The sequence below is a fragment of the Salmo trutta genome, chromosome 21, assembly GCF_901001165.1.
Source record: "Salmo trutta chromosome 21, fSalTru1.1, whole genome shotgun sequence".
NCBI lineage: Eukaryota > Metazoa > Chordata > Actinopteri > Salmoniformes > Salmonidae > Salmo > Salmo trutta.
The window spans coordinates 42,905,142-42,932,338 of record NC_042977.1 but is presented as its reverse complement, the minus strand read 5'-3'; the positions used below and the strand labels follow the sequence as shown (position 1 = coordinate 42,932,338).

Sequence of the window (27,197 nt, the reverse complement as noted above, 5' to 3'; positions counted from 1 at the left end):
AATCCCACTACTATTCACCCAGAGAACCCCACTACTACTCACCCAGAGAATCCCACTACTACTCAACCAGAGAATCCCACTACTATTCACCCAGAGAATCCCACTACTATTCACCCAGAGAATCCCACTACTGCTCACCCAGAGAATCCCACTACTACTCATCCAGAGAATCCCACTACTGCTCACCCAGAGAAACCCACTACTGCTCACCCAGAGAATCCCACTACTACTCACCCAGGGAATCCCACTACTGCTCACCCAGAGAATCCCACTACTACTCACCCAGAGAATGCCACTAGTGCTCACCCAGAGAATCCCACTAGTGCTCACCCAGAGAATCCCACTACTACTCACCCAGAGAATCCCACTACTACTCACCCAGGGAATCCCACTACTACTCACCCTGTTCTATATACCGTTTCCAATCCACAACATAAAACCCGGACTAGGATACTAGTACACAATAAAAACAATAATGTTTACCTGAACACCAACCCAAGATCAGGGCCCGTATTCACAAAGAGTACTGATCTGGGATCTGGTCCTCCCTGTCCCTGTAATCAAATACATTATGAAAGGCCTAGATCAGCCCTCCTACTCTGAGGCGCTTACAGTCCCAGAGCACACAACCCAGTAAAGAAAACCAACCCCTGTCCCAAAACCTGATTTAAACCGATAAAGCTCTCACTGCTATCACAGACCAAGATGAGAAAGTGGTAGTAGTCAAGTCAGGTAATAAAGACTGAAATGTCAGAACATTACAAAACAACATCGGCAGCAGCAGCAGACAGAAGCAAAACAACACAACCAGAGTTAGAGCTGTCGGCTACCTAGGCTCTGAACAGACAGAAGACAGCCTCACATGGGTTAGAGACTATAGCACAACAAACCAATACACCAACAGACTCATCATAATAATATACAGTATATGTCATAATAACATTAAAATAGCTTAGAATATTGAACAGTGCAACATGAATAAATCACAATATTGTTTTTAAAATATTAATTGAAGAGAGGAAAGAATGAGGCGTCGCAGATAAACCGTCAGCCTTGGTTTCATCAAAAACACATCTGCCTAAAGGGGAATGGTTTAGTTGTGTTCATGGTGCCCTTTCATTCATTCAGATATAATAGACTACTGGCTAGAGATACTCAAGTTAGCCCCAGGCACATGAATCAATGAACTGCAGACGGGAACATGCTACTTATTAGATTAATCATAAGTAACTTCATGTTCAATTATGTTCATTTATTAAAATGTTGCTAAATTATGCTAATAGCAAACAATTGCAAGATGACCTAATAAAAGGTAGGAAACTGAGACACTATGTTCATGATGATCAAATTAAACTACAGATGTAGAGGGAGTGGATGAGTGGATGAGTGGATGAATGAATGAATGAATGAATGAATGAATGAATGAGTGGATGAGTGAATGAATGAATGAGTGGATAAATGAATGAATGAATGAATGGATGAGTGGATGAGTGAATGAATGAGTTAGTGGATGGGTGGATGGGTGGATGAATGAATGAGTGGATGAATGGATGAATGAATGAATGGATGAGTGGATGAGTGAATGAATGAGTTAGTGGGTGAGTGGATGAGTGGATGAATGAATGAGTGGATGAATGGATGGATGAATAAATGAATGAATGGATGAGTGGATGAGTGAATGAATGAGTTAGTGGATGAGTGAATGAATGAATGGGTGGATGAGTGGATGAGTGGATGGATGAGTGGATGAGTGAATGAATGAGTTAGTGAGTACGTGAGTGAGTGAGCGAGTGCGAATTGGAGATTTAGTTTTATTCACAAAGAGAGATACTAACTACATAGACCAATTGACAGTAATTGAGGGTTAGGACCGGAGGCCTAGTATCCGTTGTTTACAAGTACTCCTACTATTGAGAAGAACAATGAAAATTCCACTTGACATGCTCAAATGGTCCTCTCGAAAATGGGGGGGCGAGGCAGCACCTCATCTTGGGCTAGTAAATCTTACGGGAGAGTTAATATCATATTGACTAGGTTAGGAGTGTGTCCAAGTAGAAATAAACTCAGTAAAAAAATAAACATCCTCTCACTGTCAACTGTGTTTATTTTCAGCAAACTTAACATGTGTAAATATTTGTATGAACATAACAAGATCCAACAACTGAGACATAAACTGAACAAGTTCCACAGACATGTGACTAACAGAAATTGAATAACGTGTCCGTGAACAAAGGGGGGGTCAAAATCAAAAGTAACAGTCAGTATCTGGTGTGGCCACCAGCTGCATTAAGTACTGCAGTGCATCTCCTCCTCATGGACTGCACCAGATTTGCCAGTTCTTGCTGTGAGATGTTACCCCACTCTTCCACCAAGGCACCTGCAAGTTCATGGACATTTCTGGGGGGGAATGGCCCTAGTCCTCACCCTCCGATCCAACAGGTCCCAGACGTGCTCAATGGGATTGAGATCTGGGCTCTTCGCTGGCCATGGCAGAACACTGACATTCCTGTCTTGCAGGAAATCCCGCACAGAACGAGCAGTATGGCTGGTGGCATTGTCATGCTGGAGGGTCATGTCAGGATGAGCCTGCAGGAAGGGTACCACATGAGGGAGGAGGATGTCTTCCCTGCAACGCACAGCGTTGAGATTGCCTGCAGTGACAACAAGCTCAGTCCGATAATGCTGTGACACACCGCCCCAGACCATGACGGACCATCCACCTCCAAATCGATCCCGCTCCAGAGTACAGGCCTCGGTGTAACGCTCATTCCTTCGACGATAAACGCGAATCCGACCATCACCCCTGGTGAGACAAAACCGCGACTCGTCAGTGAAGAGCACTTTTTGCCAGTCCTGTCTGGTCCAGCGACGGTGGGTTTGTGCCCATAGGCGACATTGCTGCTGGGGATGTCTGGTGAGGACCTGCCTTACAACAGGCCTACAAACCCTCAGTCCAGCCTATCTCAGCCTATTGCGGACAGTCTGAGCACTGATTGAGGGATTGTGCGTTCCTGGTGTAACTCGGGCAGTTGTTGTTGCCATCCTGTACTTGTCTCGCAGGTGTGATGTTCGGATGTACCGATCCTGTGCAGGTGTTGTTACACGTGGTCTGCCACTGCGAGGACAATCAGCTCTCCGTCCTGTCTCCCTGTAGCGCTGTCTTAGGCGTCTCACAGTACGGACATTGCAATTTATTGCCCCGGCCACATCTGCAGTCCTCATGCCTCCTTGCAGCATGCCTAAGACATGTTTACGCAGATGAGCAGGGACTCTTCACATCTTTCTTTTGGTGTTTCTCAGAGTCAGTAGAAAGGCCTCTTTAGTGTCCTAGGTTTTCATGACTGTGACCTTAATTGCCTACCGTCTGTAAGCTGTTAGTGTCTTAACGACCGTTCACAGGTGCATGTTCGTTAATTGTTTATGGTTCGTTGAACAAGCATGGGAAACAGTGTTTAAACCCTTTACAATGAAGATCTGTGAAGTTATTTGGATTTTTACGAATTATCTTTGAAAGACAGGGTCCTGAAAAAGGGGTGTTTCTTTTTTTGCTGAGTTTATGAAAATGTGAGAAGAAGAGTTAAATCGGTCCAAAAACCCGGCCTACATGTCCCATTAATAAAGTATTTCAATAATTCTCACTTTCTCTGACTGTTTTCCACCTCCAACAGAGAGAGTCTGAAGACTTTTTAAATTACTGTGCATTTCAGGTTGTGTCCTGAATGGCACCGTATTCCTTATCCAGAGTGGCGTAGCGGTCTAAGGCACTGCATCTCAGTGCAAGAGGCGTCACTACAGTCCCTGGTTAGATTGGAGGCTGTTTCACAACCGGCCGTGATTGGAGTCCCATAGGGCAGTGCACAATTGGCCCAGCATCGTCCGGGGTAGGCCGTCATTGTATATAAGAATTTGTTCTTAAATAAAGATTACATACAAATATTTAGTGATGGCTCTGGTCAAAAGTAGTGAACTAAATCAGGATAGGGTGGCATTTGGGACAAAGAGCGTCCTAGGACATCCGTTTATTTAAAAAAATTGACAAGCAAGCACTTTGGTAAATGTTAGATATCAAACACTCCAGTGTTATGCACACAGAGAGACGGCAGTCTCGCCTTCCAGCCAACAGAACAGCTGCTGGAATCAATTGAGGATTTCTGTTTGAACAATAAAATTATTTTAAGAATGTATGAGTGAGTCTGAGTTTCTCTGTGTCTGTATTCGACACACACATTTATGGAATAATGTTTAAGCCATAGAACAAGAGAGAAGGGGGGACAGAGAGAGAGAGAGAGAGAGAAAGAGAGAGGGGGAGGGACAGAGAGAGAGAGGGGGGCAAGACAGAGCGACTTAATGTTTGTCTTGGTGTGTGTGAGCACAGAGAGGATTTCAAATAATGTGCCTAGTAGGCTGTGACAGTGAGAGTGAATGAAAAAGATGAGTGTTGTGTGTGTGTGTGTGTGTGTGTGTGTGTGTGTGTGTGTGTGTGTGTGTGTGTATGTGTGCACTTGTGTAGTAGATGTTCATGCAGGGATAAGAGGCTTATGAGGGGAGCATATTATTTTCTAAGTAAATCTCATTAAATTTAATTAGCTGTATATTTAGCATGTACACCTGTAATGAAGGTAATGCCTTGTACTGTATGTATAGTGGGTAGAACAGGTGAAACGACTGGTGTGTGATTACATTAACACATTAACACAATGATATTCACACAATGCTTTCCCTTTTTAGATAGTGTCATATTCCAGAGGAGGATCAGACGAACAACAAATTCTCTCTCTCTGTCTCTCTGTGTGTCTCTCTCTCCTCTCTCCCCTATAATCAGCTTATCTTGTGTGTGTCCAGGCTTCTGTATCTGTGTTCCTCCTCTTTGTTTCAGTTTCATTCAGCACAGAGATTAGAAACGCATATTTGGCTTTGTTTGTCTTTAGGAGCTGAGAAACACTGCAGAGTTACACCACAGCGCTGGCTGTACTGCTGCATTCATCAACATGCACCTCACTGGGTTATCCACCATGCTCATCACTGGGTTATCCACCATGCTCATCACTGGGTTATCCACCATGCTCATCACTGGGTTTTCCACCATGCTCATCACTGGGTTATCCACCATGCTCATCACTGGGTTATCCACCATGCTCATCACTGGGTTATCCACCATGCTCATCACTGGGTTTTCCACCATGCTCATCACTGGGTTATCCACCATGCTCATCACTGGGTTATCCACCATGCTCATCACTGGGTTTTCCACCATGCTCATCACTGGGTTTTCCACCATGCTCATCACTGGGTTTTCCACCATGCTCATCACTGGGTTTTCCACCATGCTCCTCACTGGGTTTTCCACCATGCTCATCACTGGGTTTTCCACCATGCTCATCACTGTTGAGTTAGGTCTACAGCACAAAGCATTTCCTTCAACAACAAAAAAGGCATATTGATAAGTCAAACCACACATTGACAACCTCATCAGAAAAGCCCATTGATGACTGAGTTCCTCCAAACAACCACGCTTTCATCAGAAAAACCGAACCGTGGTAAACAACAACACAGCCATGCATTCATTGGATGGAGGACACACTCTGGGGAACCCTGCACTGACGGAGAAATGCTCCAATCAATACAAACACTGTGCTGAGGTCCACAATACAGCCATCTAATCAATACAAACACTGTGCTGATATCAGGTTTCAGGTAAGACCCAAGTGCAGACCGTGTTGAAGAAACAATGTTTATTGCAACAACAGGGGGGAGGCAAACGACAGGTCAAGGCAAGCAGGGGGTCGATAATCCAGAGTAGTGGGGCCAAGGTACAGGACAACAGGCAGGCCCTGGTCAGGCAGAGGTCTATAACCCAGAGTAGTGGGGCGAAGGTACAGGACAACAGGCAGGCCCAGGTCAGGCAGAGGTCTGTAACCCAGAGTAGTGGGGCGAAGGTACAGGACGGCAGGCAGGCCCAGGTCAGGCAGAGGTCTGTAACCCAGAGTAGTGGGGCCAAGGTACAGGACAACAGGCAGGCCCAGGTCAGGCAGAGGTCTGTAACCCAGAGTAGTGGGGCCAAGGTACAGGACAACAGGCAGGCCCAGGTCAGGCAGAGGTCTGTAACCCAGAGTAGTGGGGCCAAGGTACAGGACAACAGGCAGGCCCAGGTCAGGCAGAGGTCTGTAACCCAGAGTAGTGGGGCCAAGGTACAGGACAACAGGCAGGCCCAGGTCAGGCAGAGGTCTGTAACCCAGAGTAGTGGGGCCAAGGTACAGGACAACAGGCAGGCCCAGGTCAGGCAGAGGTCTATAACCCAGAGTAGTGGGGCCAAAGTACATGATAACAGGCAGGCTAAGAGTCAGGACAGGCAAGTGTCAAAACCTGGAGGACAAGTGGAAACCGAGAGACTGCGGAAAAGCAGGCGCCGAGGCAAACCGCTGGTTGACTTGAACAAACAAGACGAACTGGCACAGACAGACAGAAAACACAGGTCTAAATACCCAGAGGATAAGTGGGAAGATGGGCGACACCTGGAGGGGGGTGGAGACAAGCACATGGACAGGTGAAACAGATCAGGGCGTGACAGCTGAGGTCCACGATACAGCCATCTGATGACATCACTGGAACACAACACAGTGATTGGTTCAGATAAAGAATGCATCCCAAATGGCAGCCTATTCCCTATGTAGTGCACTACTTTAGACCAGGACTCTGGTCAAAAGTAGTGCACTACATAGGGAATAGGCTGCCATTTCAGAGCCACACACAGTGATGGGTTTAAGACAGAGAAACATCCCTAGAGTTTGTTCCTGCTTCTTTCTAGCCTTGCTGCAACGACAGGATACCTTGGTGATTTAAGCCCAACAGCAAACAATGAAAAGAGCCAGAGGACCATTCCACCGCACCGCAAGGCCGGCACAATGAAAGGAAACATTGCTGAAAAGCAGGACAGCACCCAGACTCTGCCTGCTGCACAATGACGCTAGCGTTTCAAAAGAGCCACTGATGAATTTCCAGCCTCAGTGTTCCTTTCATCAAAACGCCTTTCTGAACGGTCGGCCAGCTCACAGCTGACAGTTCTGCTAACACGGCTCGATTTTCTACCGCCCTCCCTCCCATAGATTGACATGGCCCTCCCTCCCTCACACTCCCCCTCCCTCACACACGAGGTAAAAACTCTTGAGTGCTGCAACTGCTGCCTGCGTCCGTCTCGACAACAATCTCAAGAGTGCTCAACATTATTGCTTGTTGTTGTGATGTAATCTGAGATAGCCTGAGTGGATGTGATGGGATCTGACTTGGATTGACAAGGTCTAAAGGGGTTTCTTCTTGTTTAGAAACCGAGAGCTATACTGCTGCCTCTCAGATCAGATGTTATTGAAACAAGTGAGTGCATGTGTCATTTGGCTTCCTTTTCTGACTTTTTTAAACCATTATCACACCAGACCCGGGCGCTTAGCTGTGTCTCACATGCCAGGCTGACTGACGTATGTGTCAGGAAATAACAGGTCAGAGTCAAACCTGGAGATGATGATAACATTTGTTGAATACCAAATGGCACCCCTTTCCCTATATTGTGCACTACTTTTGACCAGGGCCCTATCGGCACTATATTGGAATAGGATGCCATTTAGGACGCATGTTCTGCTTTTGGCTCAATGGAAATGATCCACTGTCGATACGTCTGTCTGTTTATAGTTGTTGTGTTGCTTGGAGCTTAATCAATCATCACATAAAGGTTCAGCCATCCTGATAATAAGATGGGAGTAATCATTTGGGTATTTTAGAGTCTGGTGCAAATAGAGACGAGTGCTGATCCAAGGATGTGTACAAAGTGGCACCCTATTTTCTATATAGTGCACTACTTTTGACCATAGACTATATAGGGAATAGGGTTCCATTTGGGATGCACTCAAAGTGTGATTCATCGGGGAAAGAGACAGGTGTTGTTACTGTGACTGTAGTCAGGTCAGTTAATCAGCTGCTGAAACTAATGGAAAATCAGCTCAGCCAGACTCTCTCTCTGCATCTCTCTACCTCAGTCTCTCTCTACCTCAGTCTCTCTCTCGCCCTCTCTCTCTCTGCATCTCTCTACCTCAGTCTCTCTCTCTCTCTCTCTGCATCTCTCTACCTCAGTATCTCTCTCTGCATCTCTCTACCTCAGTCTCTCTCTCTGCATCTCTCTACCTCAGTCTCTCTCTCTCTCTGCATCTCTCTACCTCAGTCTCGCTCTCTCTCTTGCCCTCTCTCTGCATCTCTCTCTCTCTATGCATCTCTCTACCTCAGTCTCTCTCTCGCCCTCTCTCTCTATGCATCTCTCTCTCTGCATCTCTCTACCTCCGTCTCTCTCTCTCTGCATCTCTCTCTCTCTGCATCTCTCTACCTCCGTCTCTCTCTGCATCTCTCTACTTCCGTCTCTCTCTGCATCTCTCTACCTCAGTCTCTCTGCATCTCCCTACCCCCGTCTCTCTCTGCATCTCTCTACCTCCGTCTCGCTCTGCAATTCAATTCAATTCAATTTGAGGACTTTATTGGCATGGGACACATATGTTAACATTGCCAAAGCAAGTGAAGTAGATAAAGTACAAAAGTGAAATAAACAAATTAACAGTAAACATTACACTCACAGAAGTTCCAAAATAATAAAGACATTTCAAATGTCATATTATGCATATATATACATTTGGCAGGAGGTTAGGATGTACAGCTCAGTTTCCACCTCATTATGTGGGCAGTTTGCACACAGCCTGTCTTCTCTTGAGAGCCAGGTCTGCCTACAACAGCCTTTCTCAATAGCAAGGCTATGCTCACTGAGTCTGTACATAGTCAAAGCTTTCCTTAAGTTTGGGTCAGTCACAGTGGTTAGGTATTCTGCCACTGTGTACTCTCTGTTTAGGGTCAAGTAGCATTCTAGTTTGTTCTGTTTTTTTGTTAATTCTTTCCAATGTGTCAAGTAATTACGTTTTTGTTTTCACATGATTTGGTTTGGTCTAGTCATGTTGCTGTCCTGGGGCTCTGTGGGGTGTGTTTGTGTTTGTGAACAGAGCCCCAGGACCAGCTTGTTTAGGGGACTCTTCTCCAAGTTCATCTCTCTGTAGGTGATGGCTTTGTTATGGAAGGTTTGGGAATCGCTTCCTTTTAGGTGGTTGTAGATTTTAACAGCTCTTTTCTGGATTTTGATAATTAGCGGGTATCGACCTAATTCTGCTCTGCATGCATTATTTGATGTTTTACATTGTACACTGAGGATATTTTTGCAGAATTCTGCATGCAGAGTCTCAATTTGGTGTTTGTCCCATTTAGTGAATTCTTGGTCGGTGAGCGGACCCCAGACCTCACAACCATGAAGGGCAATGGGTCCTACAACTGATTCAAGTGTTTTTTTTGCCAGATCCTAACTGGTATGTCAAATGTTATGTTACTATAGATGGCATAGAAGGCCCTTCTTGCCTTGTCTCTCAGATCGTTCACAGCTTTGTGGAAGTTACCTGTGGTGCTGTTTAAACCGAGGTATGTATCGTTTTTTGTGTGCTCTAGGGCAACGGTGTCTAGATGGAATTTGTATTCGTGGTCCTGGCAACAGGATCTTTTTTGGAACACCATTATTTTTGTCTTACTGAGATTTACTGTCAGGGCCCAGGTCTGGCAGAATCTGTGCAGAAGATCTAGGTGCTGCTGCAGGCCCTCCAGGATTGGGGACAGAAGCACCAGATCATCAGCAAACAGTAGATATTTGACTTCAGATTCTAGTAGGGTGAGGCCAGTTGCTGCATACTATTCTAGTGCCCTCGCCAAATCGTTGATATATATATGTTGAAGAGGGTGGGGCTTAAGCTGCATCCCTGTCTCACCCCACGGCCCTGTGGGAAGAAATGTGTGTTTTTTTTACATTTTAACCGCACACTTGTTGTTTGTGTACATGGATTTTATGTCGTATGTTTTCCCCCAACATCACTTTCCATCAATTTGTATAGCAGTCCCCCATGGCAAATTGAGTCAAAGGCTTTTTTGAAATCAACAAAGCATGAGAAGACTTTGCCTTTGTTTTGGTTTGTTTGTTTGTCAATTAGGGTGTGCAGGGTGGATATGTGGACTGTCGCACGGTAATTTGGTAAAAAGCAAATTTGACATTTGCTCAGTACATTGTTTACACTTATTGTTCACCTAACACCTTTTTTCACCATTGGTTAGAGCCTATAAGTAAGCATTTCACTGTAAGGTTTACACCTGTTGTATTTGGCGCACATGACAAATAAACTTTGATTTGAAGTCTGCTGTAAATGATAATGCAGAGGATTTTCCCAAGGTTGCTGTTGACGCATATCCCACTGTAGTTAGTGGTTTACCCATACATCTCCATTTTAGATAGATAACTCTTCGTGTTGTCGTTTATTTAGTGTTTTTCAATTTTCCCAGAAGTGGTTAGTCTATGGATTCTTAAATTTTCTTTAAGCTGATTTCTGACACGCTGTTCCTTCTTTTTCTGTTGTGTATTTCTGTATTGTTTTAGTGATTCACCATAGTGAAGGTGTAGATTCAGGTTCTGGGTCTCTATGCTTTTGGTTGGATAGGTTTCTCAATTTCTTTCTTGGGTTTTTGCATTCTTCATCAAACCATTTGTCATTGTTGTTAATTTTCTTTGGTTTTCTGTTTGAAATGTTTAGATTTGACAGGGAAGCTGAGAGGTCAAATATACTGTTTAGGTTTTCTACTGCCAAGTTTACACCTTCACTATTACAGTGGAACGTTTTGTCCAGGAAGTTGTCTAAAAGGGATTGAATGTGTTGTTGGCTAATAGTTTTTTGGTAATTTTCCACACTACTTTCCTTCCATCTATAGCCTTTCTTAATATTATTCAGATCCTTTGGCTTTGATGCCTCATGATTGAGCATAGCTCTGTTCAAGTAGACTGTGATTTTGCTGTGATCTGATCGGGGTGTCAATGCGCTGACTGTGAACACTGAGAGACTCTGGGTTGAGGTCAGTGATAAAGTAGTCTACAGTACTACTGCCAAGAGATGAGCTATAAGTGTACCTACCGTAGGAGTCCCCTCAAAGCCTACCATTGACTATGTAAATACCCAGCATGTGACAGAGCTGCAGGAGTTGTGACCCGTTTTGTTAGTTATGTTGTCGTAGTTGTGCCTAGGGGGGGCATATGGGGGAGGGAATGCTGTCACCTCCAAGTAGGTGTTTGTCCCCTTGTGTGCTGAGGATGTCAGGTTCTTGTCCAGTTCTGGCATTTAGATCGCCGCAGATTAGTACATGTCCCTGGGCCTGGAAATGATTGATTTCCCCCTCCAGGGTGGAGAAGCTGCCTTCATTAAAGTATGGGGATTCTAGTGGGGGAATAATTGTAGGTAGCACACAGGAGGACATTTTTCTCTGTTAAGATCATTTCCTTTTGAATTTCTAGCCAAATGTAAAATGTTCCTGTTTTGATTAATTTAATAGAGTGAGCTAGATCTGCTCTATACCAAATGAGCATACCGCCTGAGTCCCTTCCCTGTTTCACACCTGGTAGTTTGGTTAATCGGACTACCAGCTCTCTGTAACCTAGAGGGCAGCCAGTGGGTCCATCTCCTCTAAACCATGTTTCTTGTAGGAAGACAATGTATGTATTTCTGATTTATTTGTTGAAGTCCAGGTTCCTGCTCTTTAGGCCAAAGGCAGATGACCTCAGGCCTTGGATATTCCAGGATGAGATTGTGTCCAATGTTATTAGTCGTGTGGTTTGGCCTCAGACCGGTAAACTCACTCAGTCTCTCTCTCTCTCTCTCTCTCTCTCTCTCTCTCTCTCTCTGTCTCTCAGTCTCACTCACTCAGCCTGTCTGTCTGTCTGTCTGTCTGTCTGTCTGTCTGTCTGTCTGTCTGTCTGTCTGTCTGTCTGTCTGTCTGTCTGTCTGTCTGTCACTCACTCACTCACTCACTCACTCACTCAGTCTCTCACGCACTCACTCACTCAGTCTCTCACTCACTCACTCTGTCTCTCACTCACTCTGTCACTCACTCACTCTGTCACTCACTCACTCTGTCACTCACTCACTCTGTCACTCACTCACTCTGTCACTCACTCACTCTGTCTCTCACTCACTCACTCACTCACTCTGTCTCTCACTCACTCCCTCTGTCTCTCACTCACTCCCTCTGTCTCTCACTCACTCCCTCTGTCTCTCACTCACTCCCTCTGTCTCTCACTCACTCCCTCTGTCTCTCACTCACTCACTCTGTCTCTCACTCACTCACTCTGTCTCTCACTCACTCACTCTGTCTCTCACTCACTCTGTCTCTCACTCACTCAGTCTCTCTCTCTCTCACTCAGTCTCTCTCTCACTCACTCACTCTCTCACTCTCTCACTCACTGTCTCTCACTCTCTCAATCACTCTGTCTCTCACTCTCTCAATCACTCTGTCTCTCACTCTCTCAATCACTCTGTCTCTCACTCACTCTTCCTGTCATGGATTCAAAATAACTTCCTTTAGCCAATGATTACACCAATGCAATGCTTTTAAATCTATGAAAGGAAGTGTGCAAGTGCACACTTTGGAAGAAAGGTGGAGAATAGGGATGAATTGGATACCAGTGGTCTGGGCGGGTCCATCCAGAGTAGAGATCTAGGATCAGTTCTTTCCATGTCAATGTAACCTTTTCACTTGTGATCTATAAACAACAAAACTGGTCCCAAATCAGCACTTATCCTACTCTTGATACATCCAGTACGCACGCAGGTTGGGAAACCAGTGGCCTGGGCCGTCAAGAGTAGAGAGAGAGTTAGAGGGCAATGAAAAAGCTTCATATTAATGTCACAGTCACTAGCCAGTAATTCAACAAAATAACTAGGGCCTCAGGCTTCTTGTTCTCCAGTTGTTAATGAGTTAATATTGCTTATCAGTCATCATTGCTGACAGGATAGGTAGAGCCTGCCTGCCTGCCGGCCGGCCGGCCTGCCTGCCTGCCTGCCTATTGTGGAGGTACCAGACCTGTCTGTGTATTAGTCTTCATCCCAAATGGCACCCTATTCCCTATTTAGTACACTACTTATGACAAGAGACCGTCCATTTGGGGCGTACTTAGCGATATGTTTCCCATCAGCCCTGGCCTGGTCTGGCTGGCACACAGGATGCCCAGTCAGCATCTGCCTCTCAAATGGCATCCTATTCCCTATATAGTGCACTACTTTTGACCAGAGTAGTGCACTATATAGGGAACATCATGCCATTTGGGACGCAAATAGACAGTCAACAAACAGGACGTCACCCTGGCCTGACGTAACTAGGTTAGCGATACAGAACCAGAGCTGTATCTCAAAACGGCACCCTATTCCCTATATTTTCTCTGGTCAAAAGTAGTGCACTATACAGGGACTAGGGTGCCATTTAGGACCAACACTCAGTCAGCCAGTCATCAACAATAAATAGCCCAAACTGGAAATGAGTGGTTCTTTCTGGAGGCCTGTGTTCTGCCAGAGCCCGATTCCCTGAGCAAACTAAAGCGAACTGCTGGCACAGAACACAGAGGCCCTCCCTCCCTCCCGCCTTCCCTCCCTCCTTCCCACCCTCCTGCCTTCCCTCCCTCCCCCTTCCCTCCCTCCCGCCTTCCCTCCCTCCCTCCCTCCCTCCCTCCCTCCTGCCTTCCCTCCCTCCCTCCTGCCTTCCCTCCCTCCTTCCCTCCCTCCTGCCTTCCCTCCCTCCCGCATTCCCTCCCTCCCGCCTTCCCTCCCTCCCTCCCTCCTGCCTTCCCTCCCTCCTTCCTGCCTTCCCTCCCTCCCTCCCTCCGGCCTGTAAATCTCACCCACATTAATGATTGGTCTACACCCATCATGCCCATCCTTTCATCTGTATTCATTATTGGTCACAGCTGGAAGTGCAGCCTCTCTCTGCCCCACTCAATCCAGCAGTCCGCTGCCCAGACGCGAGAGAGAATACACTGAGGAAAATAAACCATTAATCACGTTGTGTTGTGGTCTTGAGATGACACAATGCGTGTGTCTGAAATAGCACCCTATTCCCTATATAGTGCACTATTTTGACCAGAGCCCTATGGGCCCTGGTTCCAATGGCCTTATGAGCCCTTGCTAAAAGAAGTACACTACACAGGGAATAGGGTGCCATTTGGTTCACAGACAATATTCCCTGAGGTCTCCACTGAGAAGGGGCACGGTCAGTGACGGGAGGCCAGTGTGTGTGTGTGTGTGTGTCATGCTGTGTGCTTATGAGTGCTACAGAGGGTGGCCACGACATCCTGGCCTGAGATAACTTGGTTAGTGATACAGAAGAGAGTTGCGTTCCAAATGGTACGCTGTTCCCTATATAGTGCACTACTTTTACCCAGGGTCCATAGTTTATCCATAAGGCTTTGGTCAAAAGTAGTGCACTATATAGGGAATAGGGTACCGTTTGGTACTCAGTCTTGGCCAATCACAGCTCTAATCTGTAGCCTTCAGAGAGCCAGTCCAGTTGAACTGCTCCACTGCACATCCAGCTGTGGAAAATAGATACTGTACATAATTAGAGACTCTCTCTATAGGGGCCCAGCACAGACAAACAGCGCTGTTCTTCTCTGACTTTGACACGCTGCTCATATGGGGATTCCTTCCGCATCAAATGTTTAAATGAGCGCCGAGTCGCTGACATATGTGAGCTCTCACTTGTATTGTTTTGCTAATATTATTGATGAGCATTTTGTTTTGGGGAGGATGAAAACAAGACACAGCAATAACACAGAGGTTTTGAAAGCTTGAAAGAAGCAGTATAGATTTTGAGACATGTTGTAGTGACAGACAGGCTTGGTGCATCTGATCGTTGATCTGTAGTCATTGATCTGCCATACTAATCGTTTTTTCCTCTCTGAAACATAACATTGCATTATTTATGCTAAGTAGGCCCTTCTGTTCGAGCCATTTAAAATGAACTGCCCATTCACCGGCCATTATTGGAGCCTCTCTCCCATTCCTCTCCATCTGCCCTTCTCTCCATATATCTAGGTCTGCATCCCAAAGAGCACCTTAAACCCCCCCCATGAGCCTCTGGTCAAAAGTAGTGCACTACATAGGGAATAGGTTGCCATTTGGGGTGCAGACACCCAGTTACCAGGCAGAACAGCTGTGTCATAGTTTCGGTCGGACACACAACATTAAGCCACATGTACCCTTTAAAAGGGGAAACCTGAGATTAGAAAAACAACAAAGCAGTAACCCATGGTTACACCATGTTATGGTAAACAGCTAAAGGATGGGTCTGGAGAAATGTAAAGCCCAAAAATCAGTTAGATTATTCAAGAATCAATGGCAATACTCCATATCATGAATTGAAAAGTAAAACTTTTTTTTTATGTATGTATGTATGTATGTACCAATCACAGAAAAAACGACTAGACAACCAAGATCTATGACTCCCAGTTGATGGACAGTAGTGCAAAACCACTCTTAGCAACAAACAACAAAGGCCAGTGATTCCATCGGTTTGTTCTTGCATGGTCAATTCTGCACCAATACAAACCCTAATCGAATGTGACATATTTCTGAATGCGAGAAGTCCTTTTTGCAATACATGCAAATCCATACAATACGTGCAAATTGCAAACTCGTGTTGAATTGACAAAATAAGCTCCACATGAAGAACCACACACATTATAAAGTCTACGCCCTCTCAGGTTCAGACATCAGGGCTTGATTATCTTTTTGCATCTCATCAATGTCTTGAATTTGATAATAATTTTGATAATTGCAATCTTCATTTCTATTTGATTTCATTAGCATGTTCCCAACACTGACCTCGGTTACGTCCTAAGTGCCACCCTATTCCCTACGTAGTGCACTACTTTTAACCGGAGCTCTATTGGCCCTGGTCAAATGTAGTGCCCTATATAGGGAATCGGGTGGCACTTGGGACAAGCCCTCATCTCAGTATCTGCAGAAGTTTGTTTACCATTGTTACCCCCAGCAGTATACAGTACAGCTTCTCACTGACTCACATTGACAACTCCTCCAAACTGCTCTATCCTCATTTCACATGCAGAAGCACAGAAAAAATACAATTATGCATAATTCAACAACAGACAGTAAAAACAGCTGATGTAGTTAAAGTAGGTGCGTGTGTTTGCATGCTTTTAAATTCCTGGGGTTCTGTGTGGGTGCACATCACATCTGCAAGAGTGAGCATATTGACATGAGATAATATAGGCTACTGTGTGTCTGAGTTGGGCTGAATAAGTAACACTGCCAACTCTAGTCCACATGTAATCCCTGCATGGGAAACCAGGGATCGCTCCCCGGTCCAAGATGCCCATTTCTAATAAAACCTTCATCTGTCTCCCCCTCTCTATGTAGCCCACTGTCTGAATAAATACAAAATACATAAAAAAATATATACATATAAAAAAAATTATATAGGGTACTGTTTTGTAGTGTTAGTGAGACTGTTACAGTGGTTACTCTGTGGGATTGGTGAGACTGTTACAGTGGTTAGTCTGTGGGATTAGTGACTGGTACAGTGGTTAATCTGTGAGACAGTTACAGTGGTTAATCTGTGAGACAGTTACAGTGGTTAATCTGTGGGACTGTTACAGTGGTTAATCTGTGGGACTGATACAATGATTAATCTGTGAGATTAGTGAGAGTGTTAAAGTGGTTAATCTGTGGGACTGTTAGTAGTTAACCTGTGGGACTGTTACAGTGGTTAATCTGTGAGACAGTTACAGGTGTTAATCTGTGGGATTTGTGACTGTTACGGTGGTTACTCTATGGGATTAGTGAGACTGTTACAGTGGTTAATCTGTGGGACTGTCACAGTGGTTAATCTGTGGGACTGTTACAGTGGTTAATCTGTGGGACAGTTACAGTGGTTAATCTGTGGGACAGTTACAGTGGTTAATCTGTGGGACTGTTACAGTGGTTAATCTGTGAGACTGTTACAGTGGTTAATCTGTGAGACTGTTACAGTGGTTAATCTGTGAGACTGTTACAGTGGTTAATCTGTGGGACTGTTAGTGGTTAATCTGTGAGACTGTTACAGTGGTTAATCTGTAGGACTGTTACAGTGGTTAATCTGTGAGACTGTTACAGTGGTTAATCTGTGAGAATGTTACAGTGGTTAATCTGTGGGACTGTTAGTGGTTAATCTGTGAGACTGGTACAGTGGTTAATCTGTGGGACTGTTACAGTGGTTAATCTGTGAGACTGTTACAGTGGTTAATCTGTGAGACTGTTACAGTGGTTAATCTGTGGGACTGTTACAGTGGTTAATCTGTGGGACTGTTACAGTGGTTAATCTGTGAGACTGTTACAGTGGTTAATCTGTGAGACTGTTACAGTGGTTAATCTGTGAGACTGTTACAGTGGTTAATCTGTGAGACTGTTACAGTGGTTAATCTGTGGGACTGGTACAGTGGTTAATCTGTGAGACTGTTACAGTGGTTAATCTGTGAGACTGTTACAGTGGTTAATCTGTGGGACTGTTACAGTGGTTAATCTGTGGGACTGTTACAGTGGTTAATCTGTGGGACTGTTACAGTGGTTAATCTGTGGGACTGTTACAGTGGTTAATCTGTGGGACTGTTACAGTGGTTAATCTGTGGGACTGTTACAGTGGTTAATCTGTGGGACTGTTACAGTGGTTAATCTGTGGGACTGTTACAGTGGTTAATCTGTGGGACTGTTACAGTGGTTAATCTGTGAGACTGTTACAGTGGTTAATCTGTGAGACTGTTACAGTGGTTAATCTGTGAGATAGTAATGTGGAACAGGGAGAGAAACTATGTGCTTTTATCTAACCCCAATCGGTCAACAATGACTGCTCAAATCAATTAATAGGAAAAGATGGTTTCCTGCCAATCGTAGGGTTTTTTATTGATAGAGGTGTGTGTGTGTGTGTGTGTGTGTGTGTGTGTGTGTGTGTGTGTGTGTGTGTGTGTGTGTGTGTACCATATTGTCTCCATTGAGGGCTCTCCTAATCAAACCTCTATGACTCTAATGATCATACCAGCCTTACACAATAATGTGTGTGTATCCTATCAGAGAGAGGCAGAGCACAGGCCAACCTGTGCAAGTGTAAATCACACACATTCTTCAAAAACAACAGCAGAAATTCCATTGGAGTTCGGGGGAAAGGGGCTTGGTGACTACCTTGTAATAACACAGTAACAACTAAAACACTGACGTCAACAGGATATAGTAGAAGATACTGGAGGGTGACAGTAGAGGAGGGTGAGACTAGAGGAGGGTGAGACTAGAGGAGGGTAAGACTAGAGGAGGGTGAGACTAGAGGAGGGTGAGACTAGAGGAGGGTGAGACTAGAAGAAGGTGAGACTAGAGGAAGGTGAGACTAGAGGAAGGTGAGACTAGAGGAGGGTGAGACTAGAGGAAGATGAGACTAGAGGAAGATGAGACTAGAGGAAGGTGAGACTAGAGGAAGGTGAGACTAGAGGAAGGTGAGACTAGAGGAGGATGAGACTAGAAGAAGGTGAAACTAGAGGAAGGTGAGACTAGAGGAAGGTGACAGAAGAGGGTGAGACTAGAGGAGGGTGAGACTAGAGGAGGGTAAGACTAGAGGAGGGTGAGACTAGAGGAGGGTGAGACTAGAGGAAGGTGAGACTAGAGGAAGGTGAGACTAGAGGAAGGTGAGACTAGAGGAAGGTGAAACTAGAGGAGGGTGAGACTAGAGGAGGGTGAGACTAGAGGAAGATGAGACTAGAGGAAGGTGAGACTAGAGGAAGGTGAGACTAGAGGAAGGTGAGACTAGAGGAAGGTGACAGAAGAGGGTGAGACTAGAGGAGGGTGAGACTAGAGGAGGATGAGACTAGAGGAGGGTGAGACTAGAGGAAGATGAGACTAGAGGAAGGTGAGACTAGAGGAAGGTGACAGAAGAGGGTGAGACTAGAGGAGGGTGAGACTAGAGGAAGGTGAGACTAGAGGAGGGTGAGACTAGAGGAGGGTGAGACTAGAGGAGGGTAAGACTAGAGGAGGGTGAGACTAGAGGAGGGTGAGACTAGAGGAGGGTAAGACTAGAGGAGGATGAGACTAGAGGAAGGTGACAGAAGAGGGTGAGACTAGAGGAGGGTGAGACTAGAGGAGGGTAAGACTAGAGGAGGGTGAGACTAGAGGAGGGTAAGACTAGAGGAGGGTGAGACTAGAGGAAGGTGAGACGAGAGGAAGGTGAGACTAGAGGAAGGTGACAGAAGAGGGTGAGACTAGAGGAGGGTGAGACTAGAGGAGGGTAAGACTAGAGGAGGGTGAGACTAGAGGAGGGTAAGACTAGAGGAGGGTGAGACTAGAGGAAGGTGAGACTAGAGGAAGGTGACAGAAGAGGGTGAGACTACAGGAGGGTGAGACTAGAGGAGGGTGAGACTAGAGGAGGGTGAGACTAGAGGAAGGTGAGACTAGAGGAAGGTGAGACTAGAGGAAGGTGACAGAAGAGGGTGAGACTAGAGGAGGGTGAGACTAGAGGAGGGTAAGACTAGAGGAGGGTGAGACTAGAGGAGGGTAAGACTAGAGGAGGGTGAGACTAGAGGAGGGTGAGACTAGAGGAAGGTGACAGAAGAGGGTGAGACTAGAGGAGGGTGAGACTAGAGGAGGGTGAGACTAGAGGAGGGTGAGACTAGAGGAAGGTGAGACTAGAGGAGGGTGAGACTAGAGGAGGATGAGACTAGAGGAAGGTGAGACTAGAGGAAGGTGACAGAAGAGGGTGAGACTAGAGGACGGTGAGACTAGAGGAGGGTGACAGTAGAGGGTGAGACTAGAGGAGGGTGACAGAAGAGGAGGGTGAGACTAGAGGAGGGTGACAGAAGAGGAGGGTGAGACTAGAGGAAGGTGACAGTAGAGGAGGGTGACAGAAGAGGAGGGTGAGACTAGAGGAGGGTGACAGTAGAGGGAGAGACTAGAGGAGGGTGACAGTAGAGGAGGGTGACAGTAGAGGAGGGTGACAGTAGAGGAGGGTGACAGTAGAGGGTGAGACTAGAGGAGGGTGAGACAAGAGGAGGCTGAGAGTAAAGGAGGGTGACAGTAGAGGAGGGTGACAGTAGAAGATGAGAGTAGAAGAGGGTGAGAGTAGAGAAAGGTGAGACTAGCCTAGAGGGGATGAGTGAGATTCTTACCAAAGACAATGAAGTTGCTCTGAACAGAGGCTGCCAGTAGTGTCAATAAAGTCAGAGTCCATAGATTTGGGACCAGGTAAGAAGGGAATGCCATGGTTGGTTGGTTCGTCTCAATCCTCAGGAGGGTTAGGCAGGGCGCAGGGGAGAGGAGCACGGGAGTGTTACCTGAGCGGCAGAGTAGAGGAGCACTGGAGTGTTACCTGCGGGGGGAGAGGAGCACCGGAGTGTTACCTGTGGGGGGAGAAGAGAATAGCACTGGCGGTACCTGCGGGAGGAGGGCGAAAAAACAAGACCAAGCCGTTCGGGATTAATTGGTTGCGTTCTGATCGGTTGGCCGGTGTTTAATGCACTTTTGGACATCGTTGCTCACGCGCTTCTCCGTGGGTTTCGTACATCTGCTGCCTGTGTCATATCGTACCGGGAGCGACGCGGTGATCGAGCCTACCACCGTAAAAGGCAACGTTCTAAATCACTAAAGGCGGAAAATCAGTGTGGGCTGTCATTACCCTAAATGTATTCAATTGATGTCTAAATGTATTCAAGCTCTGAGTATAAGTGGGATGTTTTCTGGGCCCAAAACAACTCTTGTTAATTACAAATATCACAAATGAACCAAATCCAAATCCCCCTTGTTGGCCAAGCAAAACGCCGGAATAGACAGCAAAACGCTTGCACCTGTCGCCCGCTGAGAATTGCCTGACGGTGATTCTCTCTTCACATGACACAGATGTAGCACACAATGTGTCACTATAATACCCTCAGCCTCTCACACACACACACACACACACACTGAAATAGCCTCACATGGCGGTCGAGCCAAGGCTAGGATCTATCCGTGAAATGATCCTTTACCATTCGGTTCAGCGCGTGCCATGGCTAGAGAGAGGTTGCCGGTGGGACAGACGGGCGGGCGAACAGGGCGGGGATATGATGAGGGGGGGATGTGTTTCTTGTTGTTGGAGCCATTAGAGAAGAGTGTGTCGAGGAAGAATTACGTTGGTGCTGATCACCACTAATTGCCTTTAAGGGGTTGGATAAATCCAATCTAAAGATAGGTCCTATAGTCCAGTGGTTCCTAACCTTAGGTACTAGGACCCCTGGGAGTACTTGGCCTGTCCAAAGGGGGTACTTGAGAAGTCTCATGAGACCATAGGTCTACTGATAGAATGCACATGAGGGGGTATTTCAGGGGGACTCGGGCAGAGCAACATGCAGTTAGTGACAGGCTACAGTAACCGAAAAAATGATGGGAACCACTGCTACAGCCTATAAGGCACCTGCAATGCTGCTGGATGCCGCGTAGAACCGAGAAAAGAGCCCGGTATGGTTTATCGCGCCTACTCCTTTCCCTAGCCTGCCTACACCTTTTTCTCAGTAAAGGAAATTAGCCCTGTGCAATGGTAATCAGAGGGACACCTCGTAGACTATACGTAGAAATGAAGGCGCACACCGTTGTAGATTGTAGCAACACGACCAATGATAAAAGCCTTGCATGCAAGAAAGGCAGGGGAGAGATGGCGAGGCGTAACGTAGCCTACAGTCCCAAGAACAAAAAGCATATTCGCACTAAATTATACAACGCATCTAGTATTGTATTCCCGGTTCAAGATAATGCTTTACCTCCAGCACCTGCCAGTAACCAAGGCTACTGAGCGAGGCGCACGCAGGAACATTCCAGGACACGAAAGCATAGTATTTACAACAGTGACAGGTGTCGATCGTTTGTTACAACTCGGACACAGTCAACAACAATAATATTGTTAGGGACATAACAGTATACACACCGAAATAGGCCTGCCTCTGGATTCGCGATCCTGAACGGATAGGCTATTTGTCGCCGTTGGTTCTGGAAGTGGTCCCTGTATTGCAGGAAAAACTGGCGCTTGCTCTGATGCCTCCCTGGATCTGTCTATATTGACTTTTTCCTTCCTTCTTCGGATTGTTGTTTTTCTAGCTGTTCCCTCTCTCTCTCCACGGCTACCGTTTACTGCAGCAAAAACAGTCTGTCTGAAAGAAAGGAGGTGGCGTGTGGAGGGGGAGGGAGCGAGGGGGAGGGGACTTTAATACCATTCGGATAACAGGGCAAGAGCATACTGCCTGGGAGAGGGATATACATGCAGGGAAAGATAGAGATAGATACACTATAGAAAAGTATGTGAACACCCCTTCAAATCAGTGGATTTGGCTATTTCAGCCACACCCGTTGATGACAGGTGTATAAAATCGAGCACAGGCCATGCAATCTCCACAGCCAAACAGAGCTGCCGGGTCAACTGTAAGTGCTGTTATTGTGAAGTGGAAACATCTAGGAGCAACAACAGCTCAGCCGCAAAGTGGTCGGCCACACAAGCTCACAGAAGGGGACCGCCAATGTAGTGCATAAAAATAGTCTGTATTCTGTTGCAACACTCACTAACGAGTTCCAAACTGCCTCTGGATGCAACATCAGCACAAAGAACTGTTCATTGGGAGCTTCATGAAATGGGTTTCCATGGCCAAGCAGCTGCACACAAGCCTAAGATCACCATGTGCAATGCCAAGCATCGGCTGGAGTGGTGTAAAGCTTGTCACCATTGGACTCTGGAGCAGTGGAAACGCGTTTTCTGTAGTGATGAATCACACTTCACCATCTGTCAGTCCGACGTACTAATCTGTGTTTGGCGGATGCCAGGAGAACGTTACCTACCAGAATGCATAGTGCCAACTGTAATGTTTGGTGGAGGAGGAATGATGGTCTGGGGCTGTTTTTCATGGTTCAGGCCCCTTAGTTATAGCAGTCTGTTATAGCAGTCTCCACTCCATATTAATGCCCATGATTTTGGAATGAGACGTATATGAATATGACATCTCCCTTTTTCTTTCTCCAATATACACTATGTACACTAATATACACTATGTGTAATAAAAAATGATGTTATAGTAGGCTGTTTTAGCAGTCTCCACTCCATATTAATGCCCATGATTTTGGAATGAGATGTTTGACAACCAGGTGTCCACATACTTTTGGTCATATAGTGTATATTGGAGAAAGAAAAAGGGAATATCATATTCATATAGACTGTATCCTATGTCCAAATATGTTATTTGACATATCATAGAAAAATAATAGGCTAATTGTTTTTTTTCTGAATTGTTCGTCTGTTATCTAGTTTCTCTATTATTATAGATGTAATAGCCTATGTGGTGGTAGTAGGCTAGTCCCCAATGCCCATAGATGAGAGTTAGGTCTAGCTACATCAGTCATGAATCAATGTTTTTCTCTGCTTTCCGTTAGGGAGTAGCCTTTTTGACTGACAGGGCGAGACGTTGTCTTTCTGAGTGGAGTCACAACGCTCAAGGCCCGACAGACTGTACTGGTGGGTGTTCAGTGGAGGAGGGTGGGTGGGGTGGGGTGGGGGGCGTTCAACTCGCGAGGGGATTAAGGATTAGTTTTGCATGCGGATTAGTTCGTGTGTAGGGGGAGACATGGGGTTAAAATGGTGGATGGCGCGGCGGCACGAAAAGCCCTATCACCGTAGGCGACAAGCAGGAGGCAGGAACAAAACCAATCTTAAACTGGGCGGGGATAGGAGAGGGCATCACCAGACCGCTGAAGTAGCAGCAGGAATGGCTTTTTTTGCTAAATGTAATGCCTCTGTTTAAAATTAAATATAGACATAGGCCTTCTTATGGCTACTCATTCCAGCTTTTATACATCCGTTATAATTCAAATGTGGTTGTTGAAATTCAAGGCTCTATACAACAACAACAGAAAGTCACAGACGGAGCATGAGAGTGCAGGACAACTCCGGGTGCTGAAAACAGAAGCACACCGACAGGAGTTGTCGTTGCGCGCGCTTTCCTATATGTATCCTCATCAGCAACATACAGTGTCCTATATGTCATTTGGGCTATTTAGTGATTATGATGATTATTATGATGATGTTTTAGACTTAGAATAGTCTACTATTTAATTTGTGTAATAAAAAATAAATACAATTGCAAACAGGCGCGTGTGTGTGTTTGTAATAAGTCCTATGTTCAATGTGTGTTTTTGTTAATTGTTTTGTAAAATATGGCTTAGGCCAAATTTATAATTAAAAGACACTCATTATTGCCTATAATTAAAAATATCATAATTTTTCACATACTGGCAGTCCGAGAGGGTAGGCCTATAGCCTATATTATATTGACTTGTGGATGAATGTGTGAATGAATTCAGATCACATGAAAGAAATGATAAGGGGGGGGGGGGGGGTGAATGGAAAGAGATGGGTGTCGGGACTTAACAAGATGTTGAGCTAAAGTGTTTGATGAGGGGAGTCAGCCTACAGAGTGCATACATCCCTGATAACGATATCCCGGTGCTGCGATGAGAAGTGATTGGGAGTGGAATACACTAGCCTATGTGTGGGCGGGAGAAACCCAAAAGCATCTATCTGTTATGGAGATTACATGTTTCATTTTATATAAAAAATGGCATTATCTAAGCGGTGTATGCAGTTCCACAGTGAGATACTAAGCATACATTCGAATGGACACAATTGCTTGTATAATGCAATTAAAAAGTATGCTTCAATTGGCCAATTTAGTAAATGTCTTTTTTCTAAAAAGCAGACCAGCTCCTTAGCAAACCCATCTCTGCCGGGACTCGAACCCGGAGCCTCTGGATTAGAAGTCCAGCGCGCTATTCCATTGCGCCACAGAGACTGAGTCTCACCATTGGATGAAAAGCGTGTTTATATTCCGCCTTTCTAACCGTATTGACCATCCTCATGATATAACGCAGCATCAGGACCACTTGGCTGCGGTTCCGGGACAGACCGATAGGTGCGCATCCCTATTCAGCGCCAAGATGGCGATATCAGTCCCTGTTTGTTTCATCTGAGGGATAAGCGAACGTCTTTGATGTCCTCTATAAATCAAATCTAATTGTATAGGTCGCATACACATATTTAGCAGATGTTATTGCGGGTGTAGCGAATGCTTTAGTTCCTAGCTCCAACAGTGAAGTAGTATCTAACAATTAACAACAATACACACAAATCTAAAAGTAATGGAATTAAGAAATATATAAATATTAGGATGAGCGATATCGGAGCGGGATTGACTAAAATACAGTAGAGTACAGTATATACATATGAAATGACTAAATCAGTATGTAAACATTAAAGTGACTAGTGGTCCATTATTAAAGTGCAGTGATTCCATGTCTATGTACAAAGGGCAGCAGCCTCGACGGTGCAGAGTTGAGTAACCGGATGGTAGCTGGCTGGTGATGGCTATATAACAGTCTAATGGCCTTGAGAATAAGCTGTTTTTTATTCCCTCGGTGCCTGCTTTGATGCACCTTTACTGACCTCGCCTTCTGGATGATAGCGGGCGGGGTGGACAGGCCGTGGCTAGGGTGGTTAATGTCCTTAATGAACGTTTTGGTCTTCCTGTGACATCGGGTGCTGTAGGTGTCCTGGAGGGCAGGCAGTGTGCTCCCCGGTGATACGTTGGGCAGACCGCACCACCCTCTAGAGAGCCCTGCGGGTGCGGCGGTGCAGTTGCTGTACCAGGCAGTGATACAGCTCGACAGGATGCTCTCAATTGTGCATCTGTAAAAGTTTGTGAGAGTTTTACGGGCCAAGCCGAATTCCTTCAGCCTCAGAGTAAAATGTATGCAATGCAGACCAATATATGTGCTCTATAAACATGGACCTGTGTTTCAGGATATCATGTCACATGAACTACATTTTAACCTTTATTTTTTTTATGCCTTTTCCAGAAATGATAATTACACAAAAAAATGAAAGCAATTGTCTGAGGATGGTGCTGGATCTGACATGAAAAGGGGACAGTTTGATGAAAAAGCTTTAAATATAAAATGTTAAAACCCAGGTCATGTGACATAACTGCCCAACACACAAGGCTCCATCTGTAAAATATGATTATAACTGTATTTGTAATAATTTAATATAACTTGTAAATATCAGAAATGCATCCGATAAAATGAGCTCTCATCTTGGCGATTCTGCGCCCCCCCCTCCGAGCAAACTAAACGGCGTCAGGTAGCCTACTCTGTGCTTCCATTGAGAATGAAGAAACTATACATTTTCACACACAAAAACATGACAATATACAGGATATAAATAGCCTAGGCTGAGCACTTAAGCTTTTACATTTGGCCATGTTTGATTGGATTTTTAAAAAATGAAGGAATACAAATCAGTGTTCCATCATGCAAATCAGTGTTCCATCATGCAAATCAGTGTTCCATCATGCAAATCAGTGTTCCATCATGCAAATCAGTGTTCCATCATGCAAATCAGTGTTCCATCATCTTTTATAAAATACTATTGCACCCATTTAGTGTCCTCCCAAGTGAAAATCAGTTCTTGATTACAAAGGAAAAAAAGAAAACAGTCTTCAAGTCCGGATTTGAATTTGCCTTCAGTATTAGAAAGGACATTTACAACAATCATACTAAGCAATAATGTTGGCAATGTGTGTTCTTCTGAAAATGCACACATGCAAAATGACAACATAATTTTAAGACACAAGCTGTGCATTAAACCAAAATACAGTGCACAAAACAACTGCCCTTTCCATGACGGACTGACCAAATGAACACAGGTGAAATGAATAATCCCTTATTGATGTCACTTGTTCAATCTACTTCAAATCAGTGTAGAGGAAGGGGAGACTGGTTAAATGATTTTTAAGCCTTGAGACAATTGAGACATGGATTGTGTGTGCCGTTCAGAGGGTGAACGGGCAAGACAAAATATTGAAGTGCCTTTGAACGGGGGGGGTATGATAGTAGGTTCCAGACACACCGGTTTGTGTCAAGAACTGCAACGCTGCTGGGTTATTCACGCTCAACACTTTCCCGTCTGTGTCAAGAATTGTTCACCACCCGAAAGACATTCAGCCAACTTGACACAACTGTGGGGATTGATGCCTTGTAGAGTCCATGTCCCAACAAATTGAGGCTGTTCTGAGGGGCAAAAGAGGAGGGGCTGTGCAACTCAATATCAGGAAGGTGTTAATGTTTTGTACACTCAGCGTATAAGTTATCGCGTTGACCATCTCAGTGATAATGTATTTACCAAAGCAGGTTCCGCCCCATGGGACAACATTTCACTGTTACGAAATAATA

General features: G+C 45.3%; 1 protein-coding gene and 1 non-coding gene across 5 annotated transcripts in view; both read right to left on the bottom strand.

The window, feature by feature from the left end:
- LOC115157494 (cell adhesion molecule 3) overlaps positions 1-22,097 on the bottom strand; it is an 89,244-nt gene extending 67,147 nt beyond the window's left edge. For all 4 annotated transcript variants that reach the window (XM_029705792.1, XM_029705795.1, XM_029705796.1 and 1 more), the window contains exons 1-2: positions 21,856-22,097; positions 20,072-20,271 (exon numbers count right to left, since the gene is read on the bottom strand). In XM_029705792.1, coding sequence (XP_029561652.1) covers positions 20,072-20,165 — 94 coding nt within the window. In that variant the 5' untranslated portion in view covers positions 20,166-20,271; positions 21,856-22,097. The remainder of the gene's footprint in view (positions 1-20,071; positions 20,272-21,855) is intronic.
- Positions 22,098-24,686: 2,589 nt separating this feature from the next.
- Positions 24,687-24,760, bottom strand: trnar-ucu (transfer RNA arginine (anticodon UCU)). Its single transcript has one exon. It is a non-coding gene; the product is annotated as a tRNA-Arg (tRNA).
- Positions 24,761-27,197: the final 2,437 nt, after the last annotated feature.